The sequence below is a fragment of the Amblyomma americanum genome, chromosome 1 (assembly GCF_052857255.1).
Source record: "Amblyomma americanum isolate KBUSLIRL-KWMA chromosome 1, ASM5285725v1, whole genome shotgun sequence".
Classification (NCBI taxonomy): Eukaryota; Metazoa; Arthropoda; class Arachnida; order Ixodida; family Ixodidae; genus Amblyomma; species Amblyomma americanum.
Genome location: NC_135497.1, coordinates 500,481,690 through 500,495,783, shown reverse-complemented (window position 1 = coordinate 500,495,783; position 14,094 = coordinate 500,481,690). Strand labels below are relative to the sequence as shown.

Here is a 14,094-nt window from a genome sequence, read left to right as displayed (position 1 = left end):
CAGATTTTGTTTCCCTGGGCATCGGTATATCATGAAGATTGTTCGGTAGAGGAGACCGCGGAAACGCTTGTCATCACTACAGATACTGCTTTGGTTTGTCGTCAGAAAAGTAAGCAAGATTCGCTAATGAAAATAAAAAAACTTGATTGCGGCTGTCATGGCGGTTTGTTTCTAAACGTTTAGGTTTAGACTGATATCAGAAACTTTAGCGATTGGGCTAGTTTGTTGACATAGCCCTGCGTAGTCAGTTTGTATGCATTCATCAGCAAGAGGGGGCGGAATAACGTATAATAAATAGAAAACAAAGTTTATGGAGATTTGCACGAAGACATAATCATTCTCCCCTTATCCTCCCCTTCACGCTTGCTTATGTCACAGCGCCCGTGACGATAAGACGTAAAGTTTGCCTTTTAGAAACGCGGAAAACTACGGGGTGATGATATACTTTCCGAATACTTCGCTTATCGTCATTGCCCCAATAATTCATGCGACAGCGTGCTTCTGCTTTTTTATTCTATTGCGCATGCCCTTCGCTAGAACACCAACCCTCAAGGCGGTTATATAAGGCGCGTGAATTTCTTTTCATTCATTGATAGGTGCTCACACAGACGGCGACTTGTTGACATTTGAAAGAAATCGTGTGTGAATGCGTTCAGTGTTCTTGAGCGCATTTGGAGCCATTCTCGCGGTCGCAACGCGGAACCAAGCATCACGTATAGTGACCATGCGTCGAGCCTTCCGACACCGGCTACCAGTCGTCACTACCATGTACCTCCTCGGCCCACGGCCATTCGAGCTGGATTATAATGGAATCGAATGCCGGAACTTCGGCCGTATGCCCCGTGCAGTGATCTGCGAGAGCCGTGGCATAGTCCAGCGCCTCCTCGCCGTTTGCGCCTTGATGCTGACGAAGTTCTCAGCCTTGCTACCAGCTGCACACCTCGACGGTGACGGTGACGCAGACATACGCACGCACGCACGCACGCACGCACACTGCTTTTTCGCCGAAAGAGAACTACACCGCTTACATAACTAAAGATAATCGAACCTGAAGCAGCCAGAAAGAAGCAAAGTAATGGAGAGCGCCTCAACGCCACCGCCGAGGTACAACTGACGACGGAGGCGCCCCAGCATCGAGAGCGTCGCGAACGGAGAGGCGAATGGCGCGCACCGACTACTGCTGTTTCGGACGAAGTTCTTGCTAGGAAACCCGTGCAGAATAGAGAGTGGTGGAAGCATCACTGAGGCATTCGAGAATCTTCAAACCGAGCCATCGTTTTCATTGTAAATACCGCATTTTCCCCGCTGTTTTACCATTTTCTATTTCTGTTTTGTTCGGCCCGAACTGAATGGTCACCATACGGACAGTGCGACTGGAGGTTCGTCATATGTCAACCAAGTCCGAACGAATTCTTACACAGTCGCCGAACAAAGTACGTACAGCCATTCCGTAGGACTCGCCTGTACTCCTGAAAGTGCTGTTTTTGTCGTTGTTGTTGTTGTCTCAAATACGATGGCGCATACCCATGGTGGGGGATTAGCCAGGGTTTGGCACAGATCCAAAGAGGAAAAAACTCATCCAGGTTTATCTCAAGAGTAAAATGAAGAGCTAAGCTTCGGAGGCGTAAGAGTGCGACTTCTTTCTCTATTGAGGTGTTTAGAACGGTGGCGAGGCAAAACGAGCAACGCTGCATGATTTGCAAGTAAATATTGTAAGCGGTGTGCTTTTTACACGCTGGTTTTTTTACAATTGCTGAAGCTTCTGAAGATGACACTTTGGTCCAACTACACTCTCTGCGCAGTACCTGCATTCTTTATTTGATATCTTGTCCTCTGATCTTGTTCTGTACTTGTGATTTCATAATAACCTTTTGTATTCTCCACTTCCCTCTGAAGTCTTCCGCCCTGTGGGCAAAATAAATCAATCAACTTGCATTGGATAAGTCGATAGTGCACACTTACAATGTTAATGAAGTGGATCTTCCTCCAAAGGGAATCGCTCATGAGCACACCGCCACATTTTCAACAGACTGCCCTACACTTCTTTTCTTCCTGAATTCTCACTGTGTCGTGATGTTAGAACTTCCGTATTTAGTTGGTACGTGGAAGGCAAAACAGACTACACTCCCAATATGCGATATGCTAAGGAGTGTAACATAATTATACTTGTATTAGCTTCCCACTTAGAGTCATTCACACATTTACCACAATATTGAATATCCGCGACCACATAGTATTAAGCTCCTTGGCTTTCTTCTTTCTCACTCTCTCTCTTGCTCCCGATAGAACGCATTAAACGGCGGTAAACTGTATCCATAGATGGTAGCCATTATTATTATGGCCTTATAAAACAAAATATCAGAAGTCGCATTTGGCCGCCGTGCGAGGCTTAGTAAAATACATTTAGATTGGCAAAATAAACTAAAAACGTAAGTAAAAGAAGCGCTGAAGAAGAAGAAAAACACAAGACGGGTCGCCATGATTTTGCTGCTTACTTGCGTTGGGACGCTGCTGGCTGCGATTTTCGTTGGTTTGTACCACAAGCCATAACCTTTCGTCCTGCTGGGCATCCGGCATAGGCAAGCCGAAGACGTCCCTGGACTTCGGCGTCTAACCGCCTATCATGACCCTCGTGAGGATTCACTCATTCGAACACTTTGCATGAGGCCTTTCTAGACGTCGCGGCATTAGATAGGAAAGATTCCTGGACAGTTTACCTCTAACGCCAGTAGGGGTTCTATATCAGAATCGTGTAATAACGGCAGAAACAGGAACCGTTTCTACGAAGTAAACCTTGATGTACGAGGTAGGTAAAAATAGGGGATCTCAAAGTGTTAAGTTGTTTCTTGTGTGTATAGTGCGCGCGCCCAACTGCCGCCAAATGGAGACGGACTTTCACATTTTTTTTTTGTTTTCGTGCCTAGGTCATCAGTCAAAACGAAGTCACTATTTCAGTAAGGAAGGGAGAAAGCAGACCGTCAGACCTCAAGTTTTTCCTCGCTTATGACCCACTTGTGCCGCATAAAAAAAAAAGACTATGTATAGAAAGGATGGGTGTTTTCAATTTTTTTTATTTCTCGATATGCACAAATGAAATTTTAAGTATATAAAAATAATTTTGTGACCACTCAACCAATATTCAACTGTTATATCTTCAGAAAATTGTTTTGTAGTATATGCTTTTCTTGACAATCTTGCTAAATGGCGGCAGAGTTTAGAAAATGTGGCAGAAGGCTTGCTCAACAAACATCGCATTCCTAGCAGAGTGGTAGAGGTCGAAACGTTCTTATAATCTTGATTGCGAGAGGGATACATTTTGATTTTGAATTTTTATGTTGCAGCGTTCGTTGATATATCTAGAGTTAGAAGAAAATTTGGCACAATTAACTTATAATTCAGCATTTTGAAAAAAAAAAGTATTTATCTGCCCTGTGGTCCTATAAAGTAATAATAATAATAATTGGTTTTTGGGGAAAGGAAATGGCGTAGTATCTGTCTCATATATCGTTGGACACCTGAACCGCGCCGTAAGGGAAGGGATAATGGAGGGAGTGAAAGAAAAAAGGAAGAAAGAGGTGCCGTAGTGGAGTGCTCCGGAATAACTTCGACCACCTAGGGATCTTTAGCGTGCACTGACATCGCACAGCACACGGGCGTCTTAGCGTTTTTCCTTCATAAGAACGCAGCCGGCGCAAGAAAATAAACGGGGTCGACATAAATTAAACTGTTCTGAAGAAACGTCCTCTGCAAGGTGATTATATCTAGGCAGAAAACCGGTAAGGAGAAAAACGCCCGTTGTAGAACGTTTCCCCACAGTGCACAGCCACCGCGGTTCGCGGTACAATTTCTTTTCTACTTCCCCGTCTACATCAGCAGTATTTCAGCAGTGTACTGAGCTTTGTAGGCGTTTAGAAAAGCGAGCAGCAGTGAAGCCTAATTACTCTCACCTGTTGCCAGATTCTGAATAGCGCAACTGCGCTATTACTTTGCAGCACAAGTAGCGGCACCTTTACCACCCACCTTGGACTACGTCCACGAAGCCACCGGGCGAGTCGATTTTCGCAGCTTCGAGAGCGTCACCCAAGTTCTCCGGGTGGTTCACTCTGCGAAGGAAGCCATCCCTGTCGAGTCTCTGACGATCATCGTGCCACTGCTGCTCAGCCTGGTCCTGACGGGGTGCGTGTGAGCCTTCTGACATTTCGCGTGGGGAACGCTATCCGGAGACCGTTTAATGAATTCAACGTAAAAAAATCGGTAACTTTTTTTTGAAGTGCATTACTAATTCGTACAAGCTGTACTATGTCATCACAGGTAAGATTTGAAGGAAGAAAAACAAACATAAGCTTTTGGCGCTTCCTTTCAGTAAAAAAAAAAGAAGCCTATCTTGCTTGTGCTGTCGAAAGAAATATGCGTTAATTTTTAGAGCTGCTGTATATCCTTGCAAGAAGTTTACAGGTGATACACATTTGAGTGCTACACAGTCGCGGTGCCTCGGGTGGGTGCTCTCCGTGCTAGACAGATTTATGGCGGGCCCGAGAGATGGCGCTTCTGGCGCTAGGTGTGGAATCGGCGGCTTAGTTACGGAGCGAGTCCCTGCACGCACAGCCCCGCGCGGGTATAAGGTGCTGGTGGCAAGTTATACGCTAGAGAGGGTATCACTTTGTTTAAGCTGAGGTACCAATGTTGTTCACAGCTTCAGTTTTCTGCCTCGCATCAGGACTGAAGGTGGTCTCGCGGTGTGGCAGCTTGGTTGCTGGGATTCTGTAGGCCATACGAGTATCCTCGACAGTAATAAGAAGAACCGGCCGGATGCAGGCATGTGTATGGTGGGCCACATAGCAACGAGAACGTTGGATGCAAAAGTGATGCTGAACTGGTGATGCTGAACAGCTGCCCCGAGTTTCGCAATTTAGGCATATACCTATAGCGTTGTGTATTAGTTTTCTTATAAAAATCTCATTACAAGCGTTTTGGAGAGGTTTCTCTAAACACGGTGTGGCGGCAAAATTCCCCCAAGCAGCTGGAGCTTTCAATTATTTTCTTCTTACTTACAGATCGCTTTAAATTGCAAGAAACTAGAAAGCCTCGAACCTTAATCATTTCTAATAGATACCCTTTACCCTGTTTTTTGAGCTCTGTATTACGAACGTCTTCCAGTAGAGATTTTTGCAAACACTCCATACATGAGTGCTCTATGTCCAGCTTGAATGGTCAACATTAAGAAGTTTGGGGGTCCCATGGAAAGAAGATGAACGCAAGAATGCTTCGCTTTAAAACTAAGATTACTTGCGCATGTGATTCACTTCAGTAGAATTTGGTTTTCGACTTCTCCTTGCCTATATAAGAGGCATAGCAAGGATTCTTAATTGCCGTCCAGTTATATTTGAAAATTCCCTTATATAGAAACAAATCAAATGTAAGGCATAAGACATCAGAAAGTTTAGCATACCACTAAATCTTCACCATTTAAGGTGCAAGGTTTTAGTAAATTACAAGATGTAGATAAAACCTTTAGAGTGTCCGTAATTCCCACATCGCGTCTCAAAAAAGTGTGGTCGACATCGCAGGTGGTGGTGGTACAAAAGACGCCAGTCGTCATCAACCACGTCAGCGGATTCCCGCACATCCTGCAGAAGCAACTCGTCCCTGCACACACTTCAGGAATCTGATGAAGCAAAACACCGGCGCCCGGGTAAAGCTATACTTTAGGATTTCGCACAGCTAAGGCGTGCAGTCAGCACGAAGAAAAATAGTGCCACAAGTGAAGTACGGCTGGAAGGGGGGTCACAATTCGCGAAAATTCAATACAACAGGGACACCCACAACGAGTTTAGCAGGAGAGTTCTAACTTCTTTGGCATGGGGTAGCGGCCCTATGGTTGGCAGCCATCTTTTAAGAGAAAAATTTTGCTTCACACGTTATTAGTGAAGTGTGATATAGAACTGTGATATAGCATTTCTGGGGATAGGATTTCAATGGCGTCCTTATGCTGCTGTACGCTTATGCCTTTTCATATCAGACAAGCCAGTTTAGCGTGAATAAACCGTCAGCGATAGCCCAAAACTGGTTCAGCAAGTCGACACCGCTGCTTTTGACAAGATGACAAGTTGTGAACTTGTGTGCAGTCGCTCGCTGCCGGATAAACTATTGTCTACTTCCCTACCCAACCTCCCTACGCCCAGTTACACTTTCTCATGCTCTCCCACTGACCATTCTACGTGCCTGCTGCACATGTGCAGAAACAAAAAGAAATCAGCTAAGTAGCACCCAATCATTAGCAGCAGAGCACGGAAGAGGGGCGGATTAATTTCGTTGACCTTTTCTTTGCGAGGCTGCGCTCTAGATAGAAGATTCTACCGGCTACGGTATGGCTATGGCATTAGTCAATACTGCCGATTTGTTGCTCTAATTTACGACGAATAAAAGAAGAGCGACGTCTTAGCTGGTGCCGTTCAGTGTAAGCCATATGGCTGGCACTGACATGCAGGACAAATTGCGTAAACACTTTATCAGTACGAAATGACCGGCGGCGCAAACAAGGACACTAACAAGAAAGAGACACCACATGCTCACACTACCAACTGTTTATCGCGCGGAAAGGTGGCTTGTTTAAACATTCAGCTCAAGCATGTAAAATCGCGTTATCGCTCCAAACCCAGCACGTGAAAAAAAACATCAACATCAGGAAAACGAACAAGAAAATTTAACCCCTGCAGAAATAAAAGTAACAGATTCTGATAAAAGGAATTAAAAAACTTAAAGGAGGGGGCCATCTTTTAGAAAAAACAGCGCCACACAATCGTAGCTATAGCAGAGTCCTACATGAGACGCAAAAGTGGTCAGACACTAAAAAACCAATAACAAATAACAATCTCAGCGAAAGCAGAGTAAACAAATGAAGCAAAAGCTGTCAGAAACCGAAAAACTGCAAACACTATAAAGATAAACTCAATAAGTTCAAGTTCAAGTTCGTCTTTATTTACATCAGGAAGATGTAGGTAGGCCCTGACAGAAAAGTGATAAAAATTCACTTGAAGGAGTCCGGGCCCCTTCTACAAGGCAAAATACAACGAAAGCAACAGAGCTTGGTTAACAATGATGAGGTAGAAAAAAAAAGTTAAGAGGCGCTGCGAGCATATATTGTTAAAAGACAAAGAAAATAACTTATACGCCCAAAACAAGAACACTAAAGCTTTTGTACGCTGTTTATAATATGACAAACTGATTGATAGAATCAAGTACACATATTAAAAAAAATGCTTGCGTATGTCAGCACATTTATCAAAAGGGACTGAAAGTCACCGCTCTAAAGCGACAAGAATGTCACGTGGGCTACTTTTTTCCACAGATATTCCTCTACTCAGCAGCTTATTTAATACATGTGGAACTGCAAAGCGTAACATAGAACGTCCGTATTCTGTACGACAGAAGGGAACGCACCAGAATGACTGATTTCGAAATGCATATGTTGGAATAGTGGCTTTCAGGCAGGATAGTTCTAGGAACGTATACTGGTGGTAGCGTATACACTTTTTATATCTCAGTGCTAAATGATATTCATATAGGTCATGAGCTGGTGTAATCTGAAAGCGCGTGAAAAATTCTGTGTGCGCACGGTAATCGACGTTTGCTATGTGCCGGACTGCTTTCTTTTGGAGCATGAATATTTTATTTATGTTCGCCTGCGTTGTATTGCACCATACTAAGAAACAGTAATTTAAATGAAGGAGGAACAGCGTGTTGTAAATTAGTATTTTTATAGACGTCGGAAGAAAATACCGAAATTTTGCTTGCATTCCTACACATTTCGTGAGGCGACATAGAACTATACTAACGTGAGCGTCCCAGACCATGCTCTTACTGAAAAATACTCCAAGTGTTTTGGCCGTATCTACAATATCTATAATAGAATTCCCAATGGGAAACTGATGCTCTGCCATGATCGCCCTATTTCTCGCTTGGAAAACAACTGCTTTTGTCTTTTTCGCGTTTAGTACCAGGGAGTTTGCTTCGCTCCAGTGTTTGAGGGCATCCAACGCGCTGTTAATGGTTGGGACTAGAAATTCGAGACTATTACCTTTAAAGAACATGCTAGTGTCATCTGCGTAAATTACATATTGAGGCTTATTACTTATATTAACGATGTCATTAATGTAAAGAATAAAAAGTAAAGGTCCCAATATACTTCCCTGTGGGACGCCGGTAAAAATTTTCTGAAGAGAAGAGAGTTCATTTACTATGTGCACACAATGAAAACGATGTTGAAGATATGATTCGATGAGGAGGAGTGGTGTGCCACGTATGCCGTAGAGTTCAAGTTTCTTTAGTAGTTTGTGGTGAATAAGGTGGTCAAAAGCCTATGAAAAGTCAACAAAAATTCCTATGCTTATCTCTTTATTTTCAAATGCTTCGAGAATTATTTCTTTTTGTGTTATAAAAGCTGTTTCAGTGGATCTGCCTTGATCAAATCCGTATTGAGGTGTAGACAGTAACAAAGATTCTAAAAAAAAAACTCCACAGACGGCCGCTAGAAAAGGAGGGCTGAAGAGTCGCACTGAACATGATGTCACAAAAAAATATCCAGAAATGAAACTTGATTTGTACGGAGGGATATCGAAGAGTCGCTAACACAAATGCTTCCCTTCTTTTTAATCATAAAAGCCTCAATAATTTCAGTTGCCACCTGATCGGGACTCCTGCCCAGAATCTGCAGGGGTTGTTCGTTTTCCTGATGTCAGTGCTTTTTTCCCACGTGCTGGGTTCGGAGCGATAATGCGATATCACATGCTTAAGCTGAATGTTTAAATATGCCACCTTTTCGCGCAATAAACAGTTGGTAGTGTGCGCATGTGGTGTCTCTTTCTAGTTAGTGTCCTTGTTTGCGCCGCCGTTCATTTCGTCACGCACCAGCTCTCCCCTCAGGCTGTTATTCGGAAGTTACTTTATTAGTAGTTCGTACTTTCTTGCACAATTTTTCAGACACGATATAGAGCATGGCAAGCCAGCATACATGAAAACGCACTCTTGAAAGCTGTTTTTTTTTTACTTGGTTTATGGGGGTTGAACGTCCCAAAACGACTCAGGCTATGAGGAACGCCGTAGAGAAGGGCTCTGGAAATTTCGACCACCTGGGGATCTTTAACGTGCACTGACGTCGCACAGTACACGGGCCTCTAGAATTTCACCTCCATCGAAATTCAACCGCCGCTGCTGGAATCGAACCCTCCTCTTTCGGGTCAGCATCCGAGCGCCATAACCACTGAGCCAATGCGGCGTCTGCTAAGCTTCTTTGAGAGCAGGAGCAAAATCTTGCAGTTTTGGTGTACGATTCTCTTATGCTTCAAAAGGCGCGTAGCAAACACCCTAACTTGTATGTGTTTAGACGCTTATGCACTCTTAATTCAATAATGAAATAATGCAAAGAGGGCATTTGTTTTTGGATGTTTGTTGAAACGTGCAAGTATTACTGTCCTTTGCTCTGTGGTAATGTGGGCCACTCAGGCACAAATCGGATAAGTGATTACACCTTATAGGTTAAAAAATCAGAGAGTGCGCTGTTTCATTGATTTATTTAATAAAGTTTAATAGCCTCTGTTATCACTGGCGATAAGGAAATTTACTTTGCCGTCTTCAAAGTCTTAATTATTATGTTCGCGGCACATTTCTGCCAGTGATTTGAATTTTTTTTTTCTGCTTCGGGGAACGGTGTTTTCCTACCTAATGGTCGAGCTCAGTGTTATACATTTTTTTATCGCTATTGCAGTGAATAAACAGAACAACTTCAACAAAGACGCATGCTGTTCACTGCCGCTCTCATGTCCAGGCGGTCCTACACTGCGAAGTTACAGACTTGGTCGGCGACGCCATTCGGTGCCGATCCCGAGCGTGCAATTCCCGGCGCTCGCGAATTTTGGGCCAGCAGAGAGCACAGGTACGTTGTGTCATCGCTTTGGTCAAAGCACTGACATGTCAGCTCCTCTAAATGCCATTTCACATTTACTGGGTCACTGTAATACCGTGTTTCATCATGTATGCAACGCGCTATAGAGTTTACTGACGAGCACAGCATGCCCATTTCATACCACGTGGCAGTGCGTGCTACCACGTAGCACCATTTCCTGCAGAACAGAGCAATACAACTTGTTTTTCGTTGTGCTGTACAATGAGAAAGTTGGGAAAGCGAAAGAAACGACAATGCCCAGGTTCAACCTTTGTCAGATGCATAGAGCCTAAGGGTGGGCCTGTGGGTCTAATTTAGAGGCTCGCTATTCATTAACAGTGTTCTAGATTTACTAAAAATCAGAAAAGTTCTCTACAACGCCTACGAATTTCGGTGATGCTACAATAGCCTCTCTGCATGAGCTGGAAGCAATCCCCTTCAATTCATTGCTTTGTCAGCGGCTGCACATACGACATATGGCACGAACGAGAAGGCTCTCGCAGGCGCTAGTGATTCTGGTTAGCTGCTCCCCTATTAAAATCGCGCCTGATTTGCAGGCGCAAGAGCATTTGCACACACATTGGCAGGCTTATCGTGATTGCTGTAGAGGTAGGCAAGTGCCAGACATGTACCGTTCTCAAATTACAAGGTGTGGTTTAGTACTTCGCTTCCCGTGATTTATGGGCATGCCTTCGGTTTCAACACAAACACCAGCAAATCGGGCAGTGGTGGTGGTAACTGTATCGGATCTGGTAACCAGGGTCCTCAAGACTGGTAACCATGCTGTGGAAGCCGGTCAGCCGGGTGGCTGATATAAGAGCGCAAGCGCCCAATAAACGCACTGTTACTCTGCACCTCGAGCTCAGCGGTCGTCTGCGTCGCATGCTATCTTGAACGACACATGGTGTCAGAAGTTCTTATCACGCCCATTCCCCGCTTCAACTGAGCCAGCGCAATGGAAGTACTACCGCCCCCTAATCGCCAACTGCTCTCCGAAGCGCCGGCGGAAAAGTGGAAGCAATTCAGGCAGAGGATGGATTTGTACTTCAAGGCAACTTCGCATGTGAACGGTTTCGCGATTTTAATAATAATAATAATAATAATAATAATAATAATAATAATAATAATAATAATAATAATAATAATAATAATAATAATAATAATAATAATAATATAATAATATAATAATAATAATAATAATAATAATAATAATAATAATAATAATAATAATAATAATAATAATAATAATAATAATAATATAAAATAATAATAATAATAATGGTTTTATTTGCGCCTAATGAATACATGGCGCGGGAGACCCGCAGTAAAAGCTGTCACAAGCGACAGCTTGCCAAAGCCGGAGGCCCCCCTATACACTTGACAGCATCATAGGCGCAATGAAACGGCATGTCTCATCCAAAAACAAAATAGAACAAAACACGAAAACATCTGCAATTACTATCACTCACAAGAACTACATAAAATTATACAGAAAATGTGGTAGAATGAAGTTAGAAAGCACTTACAAAAGCAATGAAACATTCATGTGCGATGGCAATGAGTTTAGCGAAAGTAACAGATAAATTAAGCACATTTTGCTTCAAATAAAATTCAGAACAAAGTGAATACAGACAAGCGGTACAGTCAGGGTAAACAACAACGTGACAGAGTAAACAGGAAGGGCAAGCGAAGTGTCCTAGTACATGTTGAAATACCGGCGGAGTGTTTTGAACGTCACCTTTTCAAGTTGGATATGTTTATGATTTAAATCATTTAGTAACCGGGGTAGTTTATTCTGTATTGTTTGTAGGCCGTATGTTGTGCGAAACGTCCTTACTTTCCAGAGCTCCGTGTGACGTGTCTGGCGTGTAGTAGTGTTTGGTTGTAACCTGGCTAGACGATGTAGAAATGAACTGTTGCTAGCGTTTTCATTCTTAATTGCCTTGCAAAGGATATAATCAAACAGTTTGGTAACAGGAATTATGTTGTATTTGGGAAATAGATGATACGTATGTGAATAAAACGGCAGATTTTCTATTACTCTTACAAACCTTTTCTGCAACTTGTGAAGCTTCTGCAAATTTCCGTAAGTTGTCGTAGACCAAACTAAGTGACAATAATTGAGTCGGGAGGAGAATAAGGTATTATAAAGTAACAGTAAGATTTTTGGTGGTAGTAAATTGCGATTGCGGTATACTAGCCCAATTACTTGTGCTAGCTTAATTAGCATGCTGTCCACGTGGACATCCCATGACATATTCTGCTGAAAGATAACACCTAATGTCTTAATGTCGACGTAATAGTGGAAACGGACCATCGACCACTGATAGCCATTGCCCAGAAGAACCTGTCAGACATGCCTCCTCGCCTGCAGCGTTTCTTTATGTGCCTCATGCCGTTCAACATTTCTCTGCTGTACGTCCTAGGGAGAGACCTTGCTCTGGCCGATGCTCTCTCAAGAATCCGATGCGACAGCGATGAGCCACCTGAAAGCGAACTAGAAAATGTGGCCACCCATGCAACGGCCGGCCTCTCCACTCTCGTCAGCGACACAACAGCCAAGCGGATGGCAAAAGAAACGAGTGAAGACGACGAGCTAAGGCGAGTCACTGAAGCCCTACAAGATGGACATAGCGTTATAGGTCAGCTAGCTCCCTTCGAAGCTCAGCTATCAAGTGTGGAAGGGGCACTGTTGCGTGGATATAGAGTTGTCATTCCGAAGTCCCTAGAAAAGAAATGTTGCAGCGCCTACACGGGGCCACTTGGGCGTCGGAAAATGCAAAGCAATGGCCAGAGTATTGATGTATTGGCCTGGTATGGCAGCAGAAATAACTGAGAAAGTTTCCAGGTGCCAAACCTGCCACCGTTTCGCTTACAAGCAACCAAGTGAACCCCTAATGCAAAGGCATTGTCCCGCATTACCGTCGGCTAGGGTAGGCGCGGACTTGTTCGAGCATTACGGAACTACCTTGCAGTCTACGATGCCTATTCCAATTACCCTGAAGTAGAGCCGCTTTCTCACACTACTAGCCACTGTGTAATAGAGGAGCTGGCCATGATATTTGCACGTCACGGCATCCCGCTTGAAGTATGCACGGACGGCGGACCACAACTTTCATCGCAGGCATTTCATGCTTTCGCAGAACAGTTTGAATTTGCCCATGTTGTTTCTAGTCCCGGTTTTCCACGCTCAAACGGTTTGGCAGAGAAAGGGATGAACTTGGTGAAATGTTTCCTCAAGAAGGCGCTATATGTGAATGAATACTTTTGGATCGCCTTCTTAATTACAGGACAGCACCACTCGAGGCCGGACAAGCCCCGTGCGAGCTACTCATGGGCAGGAGGTTAAGAGCGAGGCTGCCTGACTTCGCAGACCGTAGGGCAACAGAGGTCAAAAAGCACACCCAAGCCCACCCTCAAAGACGTCCACTAGAAGCACTCGGCGAGCATGACACCGTTAGGCTGCTCGACAAGGGAGGGTGGACCACAAAGGCCCTCGCAGAAAACGCCGTCGCCCCTCGCTCATACATGGTCCGTAAAAAAGACGTGAATCAGCTTCGTCGCAACCGTCAACATCTGCTGCGAACAAACGAAGAGTTCGACCCCTCACTGGAAACCATTCCTGACTGTACGGAAGACAGTGCTAGCGACTGTGCTTCTCTTCCAGGCTTGCGGCACCACAGGAGTCCCTGGGCAACTCGAGCCCCACGTGTGACGATCAAGCCACGGCTGCCCACACGCCTCAAGAGCATCCTGAGCCAGGGCAACATAGTCCTCTGGAAACCATGAATTCCGAGCCGGACGACGCTGGGCTTCGCCGGAGCACCCGGTTAAGGAAAAAGCCCACCCGCCTCGTGTATCAAAAGGACTTTCATCAAATTGCTTGAATCGATCTGCTGTTGTATTGTGCTAGTTTTTTTCTGTTTTTAGAGGGAGAAAGATGTATCGGATCTGGCAACCAGGGCCTTCAAGACTGGCAACCATGCTGTGCAAGCCGGCCAGCCGGGTGGCTGATATAAGAGCGCAAGCGCCCAATAAACGCACTGTTAATCTGCACCTCGAGCTCAGCGGTTGTCTGCGTCGCATGCTATCTTGAACGACACAGCAATGACTTTTATTTTCAAAAGGAATGGTGTGGCGTAGGGTACTGGAAT

The 14,094-nt window shown here is 44.4% G+C and overlaps 1 protein-coding gene across 1 annotated transcript; it reads left to right on the top strand.

Annotated features, from left to right (window-relative positions):
* The first annotated feature begins 724 nt into the window (after window positions 1–724).
* On the top strand, window positions 725–13,968 carry LOC144127876 (uncharacterized). Its single transcript, XM_077660857.1, has 7 exons — window positions 725–953; window positions 2,696–2,806; window positions 3,993–4,176; window positions 5,568–5,692; window positions 9,824–9,931; window positions 12,367–12,541; window positions 13,231–13,968. The coding sequence occupies exons 1-7, from the start codon at window positions 725–727 to the stop codon at window positions 13,727–13,729; spliced, it is 1,431 nt and encodes a 476-aa protein (XP_077516983.1). The 3' UTR covers window positions 13,730–13,968.
* Window positions 13,969–14,094: the final 126 nt, after the last annotated feature.

Coding starts and splice junctions, on each gene's coding strand:
- LOC144127876 (XM_077660857.1), top strand. CDS start 725: ATGCGTCGAGCCTTCCGACACCGGCTACCAGTCGTCACTACCATGTAC. Junction 2,807..3,992: donor AGTAAACCTTGATGTACGAG/GTAGGTAAAAAT, acceptor ATTACTTTGCAG/CACAAGTAGCGGCACCTTTA. Junction 5,693..9,823: donor AGCAAAACACCGGCGCCCGG/GTAAAGCTATAC, acceptor TCTCATGTCCAG/GCGGTCCTACACTGCGAAGT.